This window comes from Liolophura sinensis, chromosome 8 (assembly GCF_032854445.1).
Source record: "Liolophura sinensis isolate JHLJ2023 chromosome 8, CUHK_Ljap_v2, whole genome shotgun sequence".
NCBI classification, from domain to species: domain Eukaryota; kingdom Metazoa; phylum Mollusca; class Polyplacophora; order Chitonida; family Chitonidae; genus Liolophura; species Liolophura sinensis.
The window spans coordinates 31,984,728-32,005,039 of record NC_088302.1 but is presented as its reverse complement, the minus strand read 5'-3'; the positions used below and the strand labels follow the sequence as shown (position 1 = coordinate 32,005,039).

Below are 20,312 nucleotides of genomic sequence, written 5' to 3'. Positions count from 1 at the left end.
GTTGAATTTGTATGATTTTCAACTTTCCAGATAGTCTGGGTATTTTTGTAGAGCTTTCGTGGCGTTGTTTTGTACAACAAGGCCTTACTGGTCGCTAGTGAAGTAGCAAAAAGTGACCTTTTCCCCAGTGCTTTAACATTGGGCGGCCATTTTGTTCGACTTGAAAGGGTGGTCACATGACCTCCAACTTCCGAGCCGTCTTACCGGGTACATCTATTTGGCAATTTGATTTATTATCTACATTTAGGCCAGCTGAAACAGTAGAGAAAGAATTTCTAAAATATATAGGTCTATATGTTTGCTTTGTTGCATGTGCAAATATCCATTCTTTCTACAATGCAAGATATGTGTTTACGCCCTGTATGGATGAGTATATTATAGAGACCGTCCTTCCATCAGCGGTGAGTTGACTAGCCCCAACCCCCGTTCGTTTTCGCAAGGGTAAGACATACACAGAAAGGTGGCCCCAAGCCTTATGAACCGGTATCTAGACTAGATCTGTCTAGAGACCACTTTTACCCCTTAAAAACATGATTTGATTTTGTAAGCTTTTATTCAACAGAGCAACAGAGTTGACAACCTAATAAATGACATTTATATGAAACATTTTCGTTGGTTATGTAAGCAAGTGAATAACAGTTTTTGAAATAATAGGAATAGTCACTTGGAATGTTGGATTAAAAAACCGCTTAGAATGCGTCCCCGGCCGACTTGCCACCCAGAGCTACACTGTAACAAATTACACTGTAATTTTACAGTGAAAAGTGCATGGCACACTTTATAATATAAACACTTATCATAAAAATATATATATATATTAAAAGCACGATTTGAGGGCATTTTGGTTTGATATTGGCGACAACAGTCCCAGCGTGGAACAGTCTCAGCACGTAGCAGTCCCAGTGTACAGGTGCACTGATGAAACCTACTCATTTAATGTAGGCATATCTGCTTTCAAAACCTTGGAATGAATTCGCGTGCCCAAATCCAACTCTTGCTATTTCTACTAGGACGAAAGTCGGTGGTTTTATCTCGTTTTCTCCTACCCATAAAAATCACCGTAGTTATATTATCGAAGAATTCTTGATCTCGACGTCGAACAACGATGAAATAAATAAATAAATAAATAAATGAATGATTATATATTTGTAAACTTATGAACGTTATATGTTCTGATATGATTTATTTATTCGATTTGGATGTTACTCAAGAATATTTCACTTTATATGTTTAGAACACACAGCTTCACACGTTTCAGCTGTGGTCAGTGGTATCATGGTATGTGGTTTGAAAACGCATTAGTGAGATATGTATACATTTCCGGCTTGAACGTCTGGCCCTGGATCACTGAAATAACGTGTTCGAATCCAGCTTTCGCTGTTTCCACTGCCATTTGTCATGTACCCGGTGAAGGATGATGATGAACTCAGTGAAAAAGTCCTTAAAAACGGCGTTAAACATCAGTAAAATGAAATGAAATAAAATCCAAACCTTTTATATTACATTATGCATGGCAATGGGAATGAATTCAACACCCGGGATCAAATGCGGGTCGGGTTGGTATAAGGTGACTGGGTGGGGTGTCATGTCTGGTGTCTTCGACATGATACTTTAGTGGCGGCAGCACTCGCCCTGCTACAAGAATACACAGTGTATCTAGGCCTAGACACACCTATAACGACCAATCTCTTTCAAACACCCAAGAATACATACATCCATACCAATTTAACGAAGTCAGATTTTTTTTTTTCAGAAACTTTATATACGTATTATCTGTGAGATGCTGTTCGAAGTTAGCTGCCTTCTCAGTACTTACTTTACAAGGCTTGTAAATAATTTTACGGACATTGCAACACCACTACATGGAAATACCCTCTATAATCCTTTATAAACTTTGTGGCTGTCCGCTCCGCTTGCTATATCCCACAACGAGTAGGAATTAAAACTTCACATGTATTGGACGTGAGTTAGCACCAACAAAACGTATTTGAATAACAAATAAAGAAATTTTGTATCTATGTAAACAGAGATATTAAGATGCACCATTGGTTGCCGCTGTTATCGAATCTTGGAGACGAAGGTATGTTCTCTGGTAGAATTCTTTCCAATAAGGACTGCGCTTGAAAACGTCCACGACGTCATCTGAATTAAAAAGAAACAGACAAAACATGTTTAATTTTCATAGCCAATATGTCAGACTAATATCAAGAAATTCTTATAATTATTTTGTCTTAGTCATCTATCGTCATTTAATTATCGATATCTTGGATGCAGTGGATACAAGTACATACAAAATAATTTTCACAACCAGCATGAAATTAATTTGTAAGCGGAAAACGTCACTGGCGAATGATATCTTGCAGGGTAGTGACAAACTTGCCTATATGGTGAAAGCTATGTTCTTAATGTTCGATTGTATTTTTCTGTCACTGAGATTTAACGTTGTTTTCAGGATTATAATTCTGGCAGGTTCCATTATCAATCTGTTTTTGATATTACCTCAGCAGAATACCGACCCTGATCAAGATCGCACACACTCATGATATATTCTCTCATTGGGACGGCATGCCAGGCACACCAGCCAAGACCGACGCCGCACACAATCACTCACTGGAACGCCATGCCAGACACACTAGCCATGACCGACGCCGCACACAAACACTCGCTGCAACGCCATGCCAGACACACCAGCCATGACCGACGCCGCACACAAACACTCATTAGAACGCCATGCCAGGCGCACCAGCCATGGCCAACGCCACACACAGTCACCCGTATTCTAACTCACTGGAACGCCATGCCAGACACACTAGCCATGACCAACGCCGTACACAATCACTCACTGGAACGCCATGCCAGACATACCAGCCATGACCAACGCAGCACACAACCACTCACTGGAACGCCATGCCAGATACACCAGCCATGACAGACGCCACACACAATCGCTCACTGGAACATCATGCCAGATACACCAGCCAAGACCAACGCAGCACACAACCACTCACTGGAACGCCATGCCAGACATACCAGCCATGACCAACGCAGCACACAACCACTCACTGGAACGCCATGCCAGATACACCAGCCATGACAGACGCTACACACAACCACTCACTGGAACGCCATGCCAGATACACCAGCCAAGACCAACGCAGCACACAACCACTCACTGGAACGCCATGTCAGACATACCAGCCATGACCAACGCAGCACACAACCACTCACTGGAACGCCATGCCAGATACACCAGCCATGACAGACGCCACACACAATCACTCACTGGAACATGATGCCAGACACACCAGCCAAGACCAACGTCACACAATCACTCACTGGAATGCCATGCCAGACATACCAGCCGTGACCAACGCCGCACACCACCACTCACTGCAACGCCACACCAGATACACCAGCCATGACCAACACCACACACAATCACTCACTGGAATGCCATGCCAGATATACCAGCCGTGACCGACGCCGCATACAATCACTCACTGGAACGCCATGCCAGACACACCAGCCAAGACCAACGCCGCACACCACCACTCACTGGAACGCCACACCAGATACACCAGCCATGACCAACACCACACACAATCACTCACTGGAATGCCATGCCAGACATACCAGCCGTGACCGACGCCGCATACAATCACTCACTGAAGCGCCATGCCAGACAAACAAGCCAAGATCGACGCCGCACACAGTCACCCGTATTCTACCTCACTGGAAAGTCATGCCAGACACACCAGCCAAGATCGACGCCGCACACAGTCACCCGTATTCTTCCTCACTGGAAAGTCATGCCAGACACACCAGCCAAGATCGACGCCGCACACAGTCACCCGTATTCTACCTCACTGGAAAGTCATGCCAGACACACCAGCCAAGATCGACGCCGCACACAGTCACCCGTATTCTACCTCACTGGAAAGTCATGCCAGACACACCAGCCAAGATCGACGCCGCACACAGTCACCCTTATTCTACCTCACTGGAACACCATGCCAGACACACCAGCCAAGACCAACGCCGCATACGATCACTCACTGAAGCGCCATGCCAGACACACCAGCCAAGACCGACACCGCACACAGTCACCCGTATTCTTCCTCACTGGAAAGTCATGCCAGACACACCAGCCAAGATCGACGCCGCACACAGTCACCCGTATTCTACCTCACTGGAAAGTCATGCCAGACACACCAGCCAAGATCGACGCCGCACACAGTCACCCTTATTCTACCTCACTGGAAAGTCATGCCAGACACACCAGCCAAGATCGACGCCGCATACGATCACTCACTGAAGCGCCATGCCAGACACACCAGCCAAGACCGACACCGCACACAGTCACCCGTATTCTTCCTCACTGGAAAGTCATGCCAGACACACCGGTGTTACGGTATTGAAAACAGCAACAGAAAACAGACTCAGTGACCCAATATTACAGTTTTACAGACAGTTCAACAACAACAACATAAAAAACATACACATCAGTATTACCGGTCTTTAAAAGTTTCCAGTTCACCTTTGCATCCCAAGGAACGTATTCCAGGAGATCCAACGTAAAGACCATGGGATAAACACACAATTCACACAAGTCACAAATTGTCCCAGTCAGGTACTTCGCTAGGTTAGCGAACGCGAACACAGTACACAGGTTACACAGAACTGGAACAGTCAAGCCTTTGAATGACGTCACACCCGCAGAGCACAACACAGGGTAAATACAGGCATGGAGGTATAATCCACTTTAGAACAGTTTCCCGCAGAAACTCACAAACGAGCCGTTCAGAGACGTAGAGTAATGTCACCTTGTGGCAGAACGAACGTCCTTTACAAAACTGAAAACTTCAGTTTAGAGTCCTTGACGACCTTGTCGGTCAGGTGAGGTCAGCGTGTTAAACAAATTACACAGTCAACACTGTATAATCATAATAATGATCCGAACACCAATAAACGTGACTTCCGCAGAAATTCACATAAACCAGACATCAGTACTACTGTGGTACACAAACGGTGCCGGCATAAAAATCTGTCCTCCCAAATGAAACTGGCATCACCAGCTCATATCAATACAGTGGACTCGATACGAGAGCGTCGCACACTCTCCTGGCTCCCAGTGGATGCAGCAAAAATACCTCCACTCTGCACAGAAAACACGGCTTATATACGTTCCAGGTGGATTCAACTATTTTTAAACACAGAATTAACAGCCAATGAACAGCCAATAAAATAAACAAAGCATTGAACAAGGTGCTTTCCATCCGGTCCGCGCTGTACATATATAACAGGGCCTGTTATGCTTTCACCAAGGTCCGCAGACTAACAGTACATGAAAACGTTAAATAGTCATACATAACACCGGCCATGACCGACGCCGCACACAGTCACCCGTATTCTACCTCACTGGAAAGTCATGCCAGACACACCAGCCAAGATCGACGCCGCACACAGTCACCCGTATTCTACCTCACTGGAACGCTAAGCTAAACACACCGGCCATGACCGACGCTGCACAAAATCACGGTATACTGTGTAGTTGGAACGGCATTCTAAACACACCAGATAAGACACATCACTCAAACACAGTATTCATACTCAGCATGCCCCACTCACACAATCACTCTCGCGCCACGCCAGACACACCAGCCAAGACCACTCACACAATCACAGTATACTGTCTCACGGGCACACAATGCCAGATATACCAGATATGATACCCCACACCGTCAGTGTATATACTGGCATCGGAGGACCAAGAACATCGATTTTAAAGGCGACGGCCTGACCGAAATGTCGATATTTTATTATTTGTCTGCCTCTTACAAACATTTATATGTAACCACTGGAAATATCCATGGTTAAATTTGTAAGGCGATTAAAACCGGGGTGCCTCTTCCCGCTTAATGGCGAATAGGGTCCAACTGGATTTACCATTGTTCTTTTGCAGCGAATGAGTAATACGTTACCGGTTTGTTCAGAAAACCTCATCGCAAATTTATAGGCAGGAACGAACAAAAAGACTACACAGTTAATATCCCAATGACTTTAGGCGGGAAAGATGCCCCATTTAAATTCAGATTATGTTTTGTGCGCATGTCTTAAATCTTACCATTGCACTGAGCAAGACTGACTCCTATATCAATCGACTTGTAATCCTCGATTATCTGAAATGACATAAAATTGTCAAGTTTACATAATCTGGGGCATATAATTCACTAAAAATTTTGACAAAACATTTAATTAATTTGATTGGTGTTAGGCTGAACTCAAGAACAAATCACTTATACAACGGCATATAATTATAAACGGACAATTTAGTTCATTTTTTCAAAGGGCTCTGCCTGTTTTCCTCACACTATAATGCTGGTCGTCGTCGTATACAGGGGAAATATTCTTGAGTATACAGCGTAAAACACCAATCAAATAAATAAATAAATAAATAAATAAATAAATAAATAAACAATGGATTTATCTGATCGGTGTTTAACGCTGTACTCAAGAATATTTCACTTATACGACGGCGGCACTAGAAGAACAAGTATACACGTTGACGTAAACAGACGGCAAGAAAAACCTTGTTTCCATGAACTTGCACTCGACAGATTTATATGTTTCTTCAAGGTACATTTTAAAAAAAATGCCATTTCTCTTTTGTGCCGATCTCTCTCTCTCTCTCTCTCTCTCTCTCTCTCTCTCTCTCTCTCTCTCTCTCTCTCTCTCTCTCTCTCTCTATCTATCTATCTATCTATCTATATATATATATATATATATATATATATATATATATATATATATAGGTCAAATATTACACGCAACAATAAAATGTTATCCTTTACTGCCTTGAAAGTCCTTCGTTCGTTCACACCGAACAGTCATTTTATATTCCATTTCCCGGGACACTTGAAAGCTGGCCTGTAGCCCACCGACGTCCCATGTTCACTCCTATACCCCCAACCCCTGACAGTGCGACAACCATACCTCCACGAAAGCTTTCACCCCCATGATGTCCACGAAGTTCACCCCGCTACAGTCCAGGACAACGTGTTTAATTTTCAGCATATTTTCGGACTCAAGCATCTCTTTCTCTTCAGCCATCTGTAATTGTAGCGGATCATTTTTGTCCAATTCTTTGGTCTCTGGTTCAGCGGCCTGCAGTGATGTAACAATAAATGTGAAGAAATTTATTTATTTATTTGTTTTGATTGGTGTCTAACGCCGTACTCAAGAATATTTCACTTATACGACGGTGGCTAGCATTATGGTGGGAGGAAACCGGGCAGAGCCCGAGGGAAACCCACGATCATCCGCAAGCTGTAAATGTGAAGCAAGACGACTTGGTTAATCGTGTGAATTGCATTTAGACGGAATAGCCGCATGGACATGAACATGAGTGATAGTTTCATTAAAAATGATCAAATTTTACACATTGTGAAAGACTAAGGACTTGATTGAAAACTGTTCATCGTGTATTTCCTTTACTGGCACTAAATAGCGCGGAGGTGTATGACATTACGTATAGGCTTCTAAAGCAGCTGGGGGCGACACCCACACGGCTCTATATGCCCTTAGAATATATACAAATTATTATTATCAGTAAATGTCAGACTCGTACAACTACTGTTCATAGTGTTAAAAATGTTCGAAAATTTTCCAAAAAGTTTTAAAATCTCCTGTATCGCCGCTTTGATTTTCTTTTGGAAGAAAAAAAATCAAATGGACACGAAGACATTCCAAATCGAAAGAGAACATTATCTACCAATCAAAAAGCGCGTACGTTTTCGCACCATGCCAAGAGAGGCACCTTAACAGAGAGTAATGATATAACTTTCCCGACGCACTGGCCAACTTGGACTGATCATTGTTCTGCAACTAATGTAGAACTAACAGAAAACATACTTCCACATCGGGAGTCCCACCGTGGCCCTCTGGACGTTTCCTCTTTTCTTTACTGGGATCAATACCAAGAGCTTCATGGACGCTGTGCACAAACTTGTCCGCGTTCGCAAAATAAATCGGGGAATTATAGTACAATATGGAGACGCCCGTCACGAGGTGAATCTGAAAATAATAGACATTTTATATTTTTTATAATTCAATTCCAGGCAAGAGTTTATTCCATTCCAAAGGTCAGCAAAAATTCCATAAACACTGACAAAGAGATATACAGTAAATAGATAAATGCATCGAATGTTAAAAAACAGTAGGCTTATGTATGTTTTCCGAAAATCAACCGAAAACAGGTCTTTTTCTTCCGAATTTTTAAATTACTTTTTTCTGTTTTAAACTGCATCCGGTATAAGTCTTTGCAATGGTTGTAAGGTTTCCAACAGAAAACTCATTAACTATGAAAAAATGTAACTCTTTTTACCAAAGTGAATTTTTAAGAAGCTTCAAGCGTTTAGCTACATTCATACATACATCTCAACGCTGCAAACGACTACGTCATTACCACGTATTTCGGTATGAGATACACTCACCGCCTTGTAATCCTTCGTCGATCTAAAAAGATGTGTATAATTTACCTCCCCAATAGTGACGCTTTTTGTTCTGAAATGTAAATGGAATTATAAATGTAAAACGGTGATAGGTAAGCGCGATCTACCTCCAGGCTGGAGGAAATTTCTCTTTTACACTTTTCTCTTTGAGAATTAAAATAATATGCAACATGGAAGGATCAAGAAATTCCGTTTTGTTCATAAGTATTTTCTAACGAACTGTGAAGTAGTGAGTGCTTGGGGTTTAACGTCGTACTCAACAATTTTTCAGTCATATGACGACGAAGGAATCCTTAGAGCGCATGTACTGTGCCTCCTTGTTGCAGGACGGATTTCCTCCGCTCTTTTATTTAGTGCTGCTTCACTGAGACGGCTTACCGAAGGCAAGTAATCCGCCCCGCCCGAGCCATTACACTGATACGGGTCAACCAGTTGTTGCACTATCCTCAACTGTGAAGTAATATTTTACCATATTATTTTACCCGTCAGTTGACTTATAATCGATGAAACTCTGAGTAAGTTCACTATTTCGATCAAACAAGTTAAGTAGTTGACAAGTCTCCAAGCATTCCGTTATTCCCAAGTTCCGTTTGCTTCGTAAACAGACTCTTTGCTGAACACAGGGGACATCGAGACATTATGGTCTTGACGAGACTATTGCTAAACACAGGGGGCATCCAGACAGTATGGTCTTGACGAGACTATTGCATGCAATGGTTGCATACATGTACTCCTTACAGCGCAAGCCCCACTGCGTAACTTTCGCTTTATTTCACTGCCACTAGTATCAAATTTTGTAAAGAAATCTTGAACAACGCCAATGTCACTGGGGTCACGGTGATGGGACGGGAATGTCAGAAGAAAAAGGATCTCTCTCGATTTTCTGTCAATACTTGATATACATGTATGCATTTTCGTTATGAAACCTGAAAGTAAGCCAGAAATGAACACAAGGTTACAAAGCACATGCAGGTCCCAATTAGTTTAGGCGGGAATAGTTGCCCATTATACTTTTACACACGTATTATATCCTGGTTAGCACTGGGATAGGTTGGCAATGTTCCCAGTTTAACTTCCACATTAACTACATCGTATTTCTCAAAGCTAAGCTGGGAAGAATGAAACAAATTTTAGACCTATGTAATGATATATTTGATTGCTGCTTGATGACATACTCTAGAATGTTTCATTTTTACGACGGTGGTCAGTTTATGGGTGGAAGGCAAAAAAACGGAATGGCAGGCGTAAACCACCGCCCTCTGGCAAGTTACTTACGAACCTTCCCATGTATGTGACATACAGTATGGACACACTATTCAATCTGGTGGAGGTCTTGAGTCAAGTGGTCTTCAACGAACGTCAAACTCCGCAAGCGGCCACATGAGCATCGTCCACGCTGGTCTACAAATTTCCTGTCGAAGGTTGGGTTTGAAATCGCACCTCGTATGTGTTCTATTGATTGAAAGGCAATCGCCTGCACCACATGATCACGGTCCTGCCCACTGGGATTATGTACCTATAATATATATATATATATATATATATATATATATATATATATATATATATATATATATATATATATATATATATATATATATATATATATATATATATATATATATATATACATATATATATATATATATATATATATATATATATATATATATATATATATATACGAGGCCTGAAGTGTCCACGCTTTAATACCCACCTCTGAGCTCTTAGCACGACCGTGAGGAGGGAGAAGATGATGCCGATACCCAGCCCGTAGTCAGCGTCTAGGATCACTACCCCCAGGAATGTCACGATCCAGATGAGCTGTAGGAAAACAAGTGCTTGAATCTTCAGGGCTGTTTGCCAGCATCTTATTGTCGGTTTGCTACACTCAATATATAATTTGTTAATTTTAGTCTATTGTCTGAGTGATAAAATACATTCTTAAATACGTTCTGTTATTATGACATAATGTTGAGCCAAATATCCCTTTAGTCTAATACGTACAACCTTTATGTTGAATTACTGAAATATTTGAGCTGTAGTTAACAGAATAATCTGCCGCATTTTAGCATCACTCACACAACAGACTTTCCGTTCAATTTAGCAGATTATAAATTTTTTTTAAAGTTAGGATATGCTGTCCTAAAATATATATATATATATATATATATATATATATATATATATATATATATATATATATATATAAATATAAATAAATGAATATATAGATACGAATATGTTACATGGCTCGGTGTGTGGATTCATCAACTGAGCCAGGAATGAAACGCTAATTTGTCGTAAGAGGACATCACCACCTTCAAAAAATCCTCAATTTCTGACGTTGAGGCGTTTCATCACTCTGCGACTTACATATAAGTGCGCCATTCAATCCATGCATTTTAAACCTCCGTTTTAAACAGAAACATACAATAAAGATGTCGTTAATTTAGGAAGTGTCTGTGGAGCATTACGCGATGAGTCCGAGATTCAAGGTTTACATAGTGTAATACAAGCCAAGCCATCTGTTTAGTTATAGCGCAGATATTTGCAACCGTCGAACACCAGGGTTATGAAATGTAATCTCTGATTTAAGGTACAAGTACCAGGAGAGATACAACGTTCATAGTACGCAAGCTGTAACGTGGGTCATCCTGATCTTTTCAATAGTTAATAAGAACGTGTACCCAATGTATATGGTAGCAATAATAAGTGGGCTTTTTTCATTTCGGGTCCTGGGTTTGCATTAGTTTGTCCATGACAACGTCTTCTCCGGACGCCTTAAAGCAAATGCGCCGCTCTCCATTCTCTCGCTTTGCATCACCGCCACGACTAGCCAGTTAAATTGAAAGGCATATGCATAGTTTTATGCCGCCGATTAGATATACGATTAGAATCTGTCCTCCACTGTAGACACCATAATATTGACTACTCCCTTCCAAGTCTTTACACTCATAGCAAATGTTGGAATAAAAGCTAAACGAAGTAGTTTTACTCATGCCAAGGCAAACGCTGAAGGTAAATATCGTCCTTCACCAGGGACCTGATAAACTGCGTGACGTAAAGCCGCCTTGTAAAGCACAGATCAGCAGCAGAGCTATAGTTGATTGCACATGGAACATTGGAAGGTGTGTGATTCATGCGAAATCACCTACAGATCTCCGAGAAAAGGTGAGGCTGGAGCGACAGAATCTCGAGGAATCTCGGTGAATCCGCGTCCAACGCTGAGATTGATATATTATTCCTCGTGGGCCTTGGTGATCAAAACATATTAACGCTCACTAAACCTAGATGATTCAGTGTATAAATAAGAATATGCCAAGAACTTACAAAGTCAAATTTGCAGATCTTCCACAGATGCCGGAGATCAAAGACTTGCAGAAATAGACTTCGTAGAGATACAATGATGACGGCTGCCAAAACACACTGGAGGATAAGACAAGTAAATGTATAGAATGTCAGAGATACGTCAAATGACGGCTGGCAAAATAATGGCCAAAACAGTCAGAGAAAAAAGACAAACATAAATGAGTACAATGTCAGAGAGACGGCAATAATGGAAACGACTAAGGAGGGCACTTGTAGAAACAGTTGAAGATGGCCAAGAAAATAACTATGAACACCAAGACTTCAAGTCCAGTTTCCTGGTTTGAAAAGACAACTATACTGTACTATTATATCACTGTGAAGATAGCGCACCACAAAAATAATCATAATTGAGTAGCTAATGTTTAACGAATAGCCATCCAAACCGTTAAGGACAGAATCTGTAGTGTATACTGTACACCTTAATCGTGTGAACAACGGCTTTGAATTAATAAAACGAAAGATGATTGAAAAACAAAGCTTGTAGATACTAAGCAAGTTACCAGACACTTCACACATAGGTAGGCCTACCGTTGGAAGATTGTAGAACAACGGACCGACGGCCATCACGACGACGAAGACGATCGCACACGAAAACAGCGAAGCGACCTAGAAGAAAACAGATCACTGACAAATCATCAAAACAAACAATGTACAAAAAAGCCTTCAAGATAATGAAGCATGTGGTTAATATTAAATGGCAAGAAACTTTCTCTTTGGAATGAAACATTAACACGTTTTAGTACTAAATCCAAGGTTTCCTCCAACAACAATCCAGAATAACCGCCTTTGTATAATTGAAATATTCTTAAGCACGGCGTGAAACACTAACCAAATAAATACTACTAAAAATACTGCCACACTTGTTAATGAAACATAGACCTACGGTGCAGGCAGCTAGTTGTGATTATGGTGAGAGTCATTTAGCGCCATTTTGAAATCTGAATATCTCGTAAACCACCCGGTATTTTTGACGAGGAAAAGGTCCAATAAAAAGCAATTGGTGGCCAATGAAGAAACTTCACACACAGTTTAAAATGGATAATTCATCTTCCGTGACGTCATACCTGTGTCTTCCCTCCAGCGCTCTCCTGAACAGAACTCCTGGCCACAGACGCCGCTGTGATATAACCCGAGAAAATGGAGGCGAACACACTTCCGGCACCATAGCCTACCATTTCCTCAAAAAAACAGACAAATTTGAAAAAAAAAAATCACATAAAAATCCGCAACAACACAACAAAAAATCTTAATAAGCCATAAAACGAACGCTCAGTTGGTTTGCTAAATTGTTCCATGCATGATTCTGTTTTCTTCGGTACATGTCTGCTAAATAAATACATAAACTTTCACAAGCCTTAAGCGTTATAGCATAGCCATAATATAAAGTTTTAGCTTGGTTACGAATATTGAAGTACTCACCTGATTTGAGTCGATTTTATAGCCGTTTTTCTTGGCGAATATCTTGGCCATGGAGACAGACTGTGCGAATGCCACAATGCCGATAATAATGGCGTCGAAAACACAATTCCGCACCAGGTGTACATCCGGGATCTGAGGAGAGGGCATCCTTTGCATGGAAGGATGCATTCAGAAATTGATTACACAAAGAGGGATTCAGAGGGTCTGAATCTTATTCTGTGAATTATATCTAAACGGTAAAGTTGTTACTTCTCCTCTATATAGTAATGTCCATACAACTTCACAATGACAGTTCTTATATATAAGTCAGTATAACTGTTATGATAAAACGGCCTTTGTTAGACCTTCTCAAAGGAGCAATCTCATTACAACCAACAAGCTGTAAAAACATCTACAAAACACCACTGGTAATGATAGAATCTTCGCAGCTGAGAGAGCATATGATTTAAGGAATTAAGTCATACGTGACACATGGTATAGCAACAAAAGAAACGCATACAGTATACGCAATTCGCATGATAGACACATGACACAGTGCTCATGAAAACACATACAGTAAGAAATTTACAAGATAGACACATGACACAGCGGTCATGAAAGTACATAAGTAACTCACCCGGCTGGAATGTCTTTGACGATATTCAAATCGTATTTGTCATTGAAGTTGCCAAAATGTGACGCCACAGTGCCCAGTATGACCTAAATTTATACAAAAACAGAAAGGAGCTCGCAAAGAGGGTCATACAACATCCATCATCGATCAAGACATTTAGCCAGATAGACATAACCTCCTACCACGGATCTTACCACTAAAGCAGCTCCATGCTCAAAACAGTCTCCTTGATCGTAACATTTAGCCAGATAGACATAACCTCCATAAAAAACACGTGACACGGATCTTACCACTAGAGCAACTCTGAGTTCAAAACAGTCTCTTCGATCGTGACATTTAGCCAGACAGACATAACCTCCATAAAAAACACGTGACACGGATCTTACCACTAGAGCAACTCTGAGTTCAAAACAGTCTCCTCTATCGTGACATTTAGCCAGATAGACATAACCTCCATAAAAAACACGTGACACGGATCTTACCACTAGAGCAACTCTGAGTTCAAAACAGTCTCTTCGATCGTGACATTTAGCCAGATAGACATAACCTCCATAAAAAACACGTGACACGGATCTTACCACTAGAGCAACTCTGAGTTCAAAACAGTCTCCTCTATCGTGACATTTAACCTGATAGACATAACCTCTATAAAAAAAAGCCCGTGACACGGATATTACCACTAGTAACTCTATGGGAATAGGGATTCTCAGGCTTGACTTGTATCTCTGATTGACTTGGATCTTGATCAGGTACAGAACAACCATACAGATTAGAGACATGACGAGGGCGGCAACGTTCGTGGTGGAGATATTTCCGAAGAAAGCGATCCAGGTCTGCAACATAAATAGTGGTCAAGAAAGTTGCGATTTAACTGTCTGGCACAAAGAAGAAAAAAATATGTTTAATCTACTTATAATTTGTGGTGGCAAACTTTTTAATTCATGTCTTGAACCAATAAACAATGGACGAAATTCTTCGCGAAGTTTAGGCCACTCATTGGAAATTTATTCTCAAAGCACGATATCATGTTTTCATCAAGCTCCCTGTTTCAACTTACCTGGATGACCTTGAAAGCCCCGTTATATCGAGGAACTTTAACTCCAAATACATGTTTCACCTGGCTGGTAACGACATGAGTTGCTGCCCCTGTCGTAAATCCGCTCACAAGGGGCTCGGACATATATGACGTCACAATTCCAAGTCCAAGTTTGCCAAAAAGAACCTATCAGTAGTAAAATGAAAACATTTATCGGTATTTAGTCGTAAAATTTGAATGTTGAAATTAGGCGATTTCCATATGGTAAGCACAAACGCGAACGATGGACATGCCTCAACTCTCGCATACCTGAAGATTGCCTTACAGGCGTAAGGCGTAAACTTTGCTGGAACTTTTTATTTTTTTAGATTTTTAGAAATCTTAGTTGTTAGTTTAAATTTAAACAAATCCTACCACGCACAAGAGGTAAGGTATATAATCTCCCCTCGATCAGAGGAAGACAAGCCAACCGTGGCGTTATTCTGTAAGACGGTCTGGGAAGCTAGAAACCATGCGATATCCTTGATATCAGACGGCGTTGGCGAAAAAAATAGTTCACACTAATGGTATAGCATAGTAAAATGCTCATTTATGAATCGCTGTCAGCGATAGTGTATTCGTTGGATTTGTATAGTTTTCATCTTCCTAGATAATCTGAGAATTTCTGTAGAGCACACGCGATTTTTTGCACAACTAGGGCTTACTGGTCACTGCCGGTGTCTATTTCGTCCGCGAGAGGGTGGTCACGTGGTCTTCATGTAATTTCAAAGGAAACGGCTTCGTAACTTTGAAAAAAACCCCCAAAAAACACAGGCACAATACCCACCATAAAAAGACCGGAGACGAAGCTGAGTGCAGTGGCTACTTGTATCTTCTTGATGTCTCTGTCCGTGAATGTGGCGTTTGAAACCGTCTGATTGGCCAGGATGCTGCTCATATCAGTGACGTCATCGTTTCCGACCTCTCTGTCCAGCACAGTTCCGATCATCAGACTGACAATGGCGATGATTCCTGGACACAAGATTGTTTGATTGATTAAATGATTACTTGATTGTTTTTTTAATGAAATACAAGTTGCCAACTGCGTGATGGCGGTCAATTTTATGGGTGGAAGGTAACATGAGTGTCCCGTGTTAGACCACTGGTAAGTGGTACGTTGCTGACACATTATCCACGTACGACACACGGACTTCAACGTCCGTGATCTTAACGAACATTAGAATGTGCAAATGGCTACACGGTCGTCTTCGAGCGCTTGTTGTCACGAAGATCCTCAATACCGCCCAATGGCGGGACATGCACGAGAAACTGCATTTAGCAATACAACCTGTAGGGTGTAAATCAGTTGTCAAATAACGTGTGTTTAGACGGAAATTACGCAAATGTCCGCCATTTATCATACGACTTCTCAAGGGTACAGACAAAAAGTTACGAATCATACATACTCCATGTACTATTACTTTAATGTGGGTAGAGTTTCCTTGTCCGAGCGCACTGACTAGTATAGGTGGAGACGTATTTTAATACGCCGTAATAATGAAATTGAACAGCCATGGTTATGGCGTATCCATATGATTTTTTCCATTGATTTTACAGTCTTATATCTGTACTTCTTAGGTCTCTTACACCATACTGTAGAACATTGATTTAGCTGGAAATATAAGTGTCTCATTTCCGTAATCTCTCTTTTGTCTTCCTATAAACTCTTGAAAGCTGATTTCAGAAGAACAAGTGTAAGTACAAAAATTCGAAATAATCGATAAAATGGTTATTTTATACATTTATTTGATTGGTGTTTAACGCTGAAGTCTGGTTATTGAGGGACCAAGAGCCGAACCAGGACAGACAGCTGAGATCCAACGAAAAAAGAAAGATTTTTTTCTGTAGATTTCTCTTGTTTCATGTCATGCTCGAGGAATATTTTTTTCTCAATTTGTGGTGTACAAATCAAACGAAATCTACTTGTGCAGCCTTAAGGGCTTGAAAGCTCCTGTCCACAAAACAGTACTGACAATCTAACCAGGAGGCCATCAAATCATCACAAAGCCTAGCGTTACCCGAAGCTATAGGCATTGCTAGGGCTCACAATTTGGTGATTCTGGGCCTCCGTTGTTGAGTGCTTAGCGTGCTAGTACAGCAGAATGTCCCAGGGGTAATTCGTTGCCCCCCCCCCCCTCCGATCAGTCCGGTTTCCTTCTACCACAATAGCGAACTCCTTCGTATAAGTGAAACGTTCTTAGCGTAAAACACCAATCAAAAAAATAAATGGATAAGTGATGAACTGTCTTACCCATGGATATGTGCCGCGAAGAACCCAAGAAGAAGTAGATGATTGGTGCAAACAAGGCTGTATAGAGACCGCATATTGGGGGAAGACTCGCCAACATGGCGTAAGCCATACCTAAAACGGTGACCAGAAAGTTCATAGGCATCATTATAACTATAATTATGGCAATAAATTATCATATCATTTTATTATCTAACAAACTTATTCGTAGAACGATGAAGCGGGCTTCTTCAGCAGCAGGTAACTGAATACTACATTCGCAGACAAATATCTTTCATCGAAGACTGAGGCCCGATCTTTGTCACTCTGTCTATTACATATTTCATTCACAATGCATTTAATTATTTGAATACATCAAACACATCCATTTTTAATATTTCACATAGACGATGGTAGTCCTGCAACTAGTTATGGTAAACGACATAAGTTCGCTCGGACTTTGAGGGCCATGCCCACAATTTACAGCCCTCCTATAATCCGTATATATATATATATATATATATATATATATATATATATATATATATATATATATATATCGATCTCGAACTGGGTATGTCCAAACTTCTCAGCAGAGTCTACAGAGAAGTAACAGATGGTAATATAACATGCTCTACATCCATACAGTTTTAATGACGGGGATCATATTTAAAAAAATGTCCAATCGAGTGGACACACACACACACGCGCATAGCGAGAATACAACGGTACCTCTATAACACGTGAGCTATTGACAACGAGTAAACTGTTGGACCTCTTCATATATATACATGGGTGATACCGCTCAGTCACGTACGAGACACAACGTGGCCGTGACGTAATATTGGCCTATTTACACTCTATACAACTATATTTTACACTCTATACACAGCTGACAGAGGATCGAATGTCATATTAACTGTATTTGTAGACGACTTACTCTGGGGAATTTGCATAATGCCGACTGTGAGTCCGGAAACGAGGTCATTGGGAAAATCCTCTTTGATCTTATAACCTCGGAAAATGCCGATAAACGGAAAGTTTCTCCGCACCCTTTTGGACCACGATTTCCCGTTGCAAAGTTTGTTGCGCAGCACTTGTGTCAGTGACAACGCGCTTTGATTGTCGTACCGTTTAAACTCGTTCTGAAAGTTGAAAACTAGTCCCTTTGGCTGCGGAACTTCCAAAGGGCGAGAGCTGGCTCTCTCATTAGGCGAACTTCCCTGGACTTGTCTAGCGGAATTGGTTGATCTTGAAAAAAGTGAAGGAGTTGAAGTCCGGCCCCTGGCCCTCCGGGTTCCACGACTCCCGCGTCTTGATGAACCGGCGTAGTCATCGTCAAATATGTCGTCATCATTACAGCTCAGTGAAAAACCTCCTCCCGGAGAACCTCCTGAACTGGAACAGCCTCTGTCCGTGTCGTCGTCATCCATGCCAGTTCGCCCTGTTATGGCCTGTAGTTGGCCCCTGTATGTGTGGCTAATATAACGCGTGCAAGCTACCAAAACCTCAGGGCCCTGGAGAGTTTTCTATGGGAATCAATAGGTCTTAACTTTAGCAGTATGCATATATATATACTTGCGGTTGTAAAACTGTAAATAGCTGAACAAAATGTGTGTCACGAACCAAGGCTGTCGTGTCGTATTACCAACAAGTGTCATAGTGGGGGACGACGCTGTGCGCATGTAGAGACTGTGTGATCAGCAGTATAAAGTACCGTACGGCATTTAATACCCATAAATGAACAGCTGTCAACCCAGACAGGGCCAGTGAAGTGAGAAACCCAGCCGGGATCATCTGGAAAAGTATTAGACATTGTACTGCAGCTCTCTGTCTTTGTATACTTAGGGGTGGAGGGCTACAGAGTGCAACAAACGAAATTGGGTGGATGAGTGGATGGAGGTGGATTCTTGGCTAAACATTACAGAAAGAAAAGGTTTACCGTTCAATAAAAAACTCCTGATCTCAACAAAGCAATGTCATGCGCCAACAAAATAGTTGGGAAATAGTCACACGTAGGGGCTTAATCTGAGAATGTACACGGTGTGGCAGATGCGAGTTATTTTCGGTATTAGTGTTGAGAATACATCGTTCTCAAAATTACATAACATATGTATCGATAAGTAGGGAACATACTAACATATCTCTTAAAATGGTAACACACATTTCAAAGTCCGGATCTCACAATATAGATCTATACATTGCCAGCTTTTGTCAAGCCGAAACTCATGCTTAGCGAAATGCCGAAATATTTATATTTAAACGAAATAATATAACCCGAATTACTTAGGAAGAGGAGTGAAAACTACAGATATGTGGAAGGGGCATTCCTATGGAATCCTGATGAGGACCTCTCGCCCCGCGGCACGAGGACGGAGCTAACCGCGCCGCTACCCGCGAGGCGAGGGAACTAGGACGGTCACCGTTCGCGCGCAAACTATATCGTCCCCTCGTGTCGCGCCCCGCGGGCCATATCTTCGGCTTCAAAAAGAAAAGTTTTTTTTTCTCTTTAATTATACTGAGCAACCGGGAACACGATATGTAGCGGCATTCGTTCCTCATGGTTGATAGGCAAAAGCATACTCCTTACAGCGCATGTGGCGCTCTTTATGCTCGATTTACATCCCCGCCGCCATGGAGACAAGTTTGACCTTTGGAGCCTGTGAGACGCACGTAGGTTTGTTTCGGCTTAGCCGCACTACTTGTGTCCTCTCGTGGAACTATTTAGTCAGCATTGATCAATAAAATTGTTTCAGGATTTGGTTAGAATTATGATGCGCATACTTTAAATTAGGAGAATGCAGGTAAATATAGTACTTATAGAAACAAAGGTTGAGAAGGAGTTTTTGAGTTTTCTGGCATCACTTCCTGTATCATCATCGTGACAACAGTGCCCTTGGCATTCTGTACGAAATTTGCTAGTGTGGCAATGATGTAAAGACAACGTAGAAAGATCCCCAGCGACATACATGGGCCAGTAACGATTTAGGATCAGTAAAGTCTAAATAATAGTGACTTTGCGCAGACATACAATCAACATTCATCAATAAAATAGAGAAGATTTCTGTACAAACACACTATATTGGTGTCAGACAT

The 20,312-nt window shown here is 41.4% G+C and overlaps 1 protein-coding gene across 1 annotated transcript; it reads right to left on the bottom strand.

Annotated features, from left to right (window-relative positions):
• Positions 1-1,791: 1,791 nt before the first annotated feature.
• On the bottom strand, positions 1,792-18,649 carry LOC135473418 (prestin-like). Its single transcript, XM_064753268.1, has 16 exons — positions 18,157-18,649; positions 17,241-17,351; positions 15,777-15,961; positions 14,972-15,136; positions 14,592-14,747; positions 13,918-14,000; positions 13,302-13,449; positions 12,947-13,060; positions 12,411-12,488; positions 11,844-11,939; positions 10,228-10,334; positions 8,493-8,562; positions 7,912-8,073; positions 6,994-7,164; positions 6,125-6,179; positions 1,792-2,142 (listed from the first exon to the last, which is right to left on the bottom strand). The coding sequence occupies exons 1-16, from the start codon at positions 18,647-18,649 to the stop codon at positions 2,033-2,035; spliced, it is 2,304 nt and encodes a 767-aa protein (XP_064609338.1). The 3' UTR covers positions 1,792-2,032.
• Positions 18,650-20,312: the final 1,663 nt, after the last annotated feature.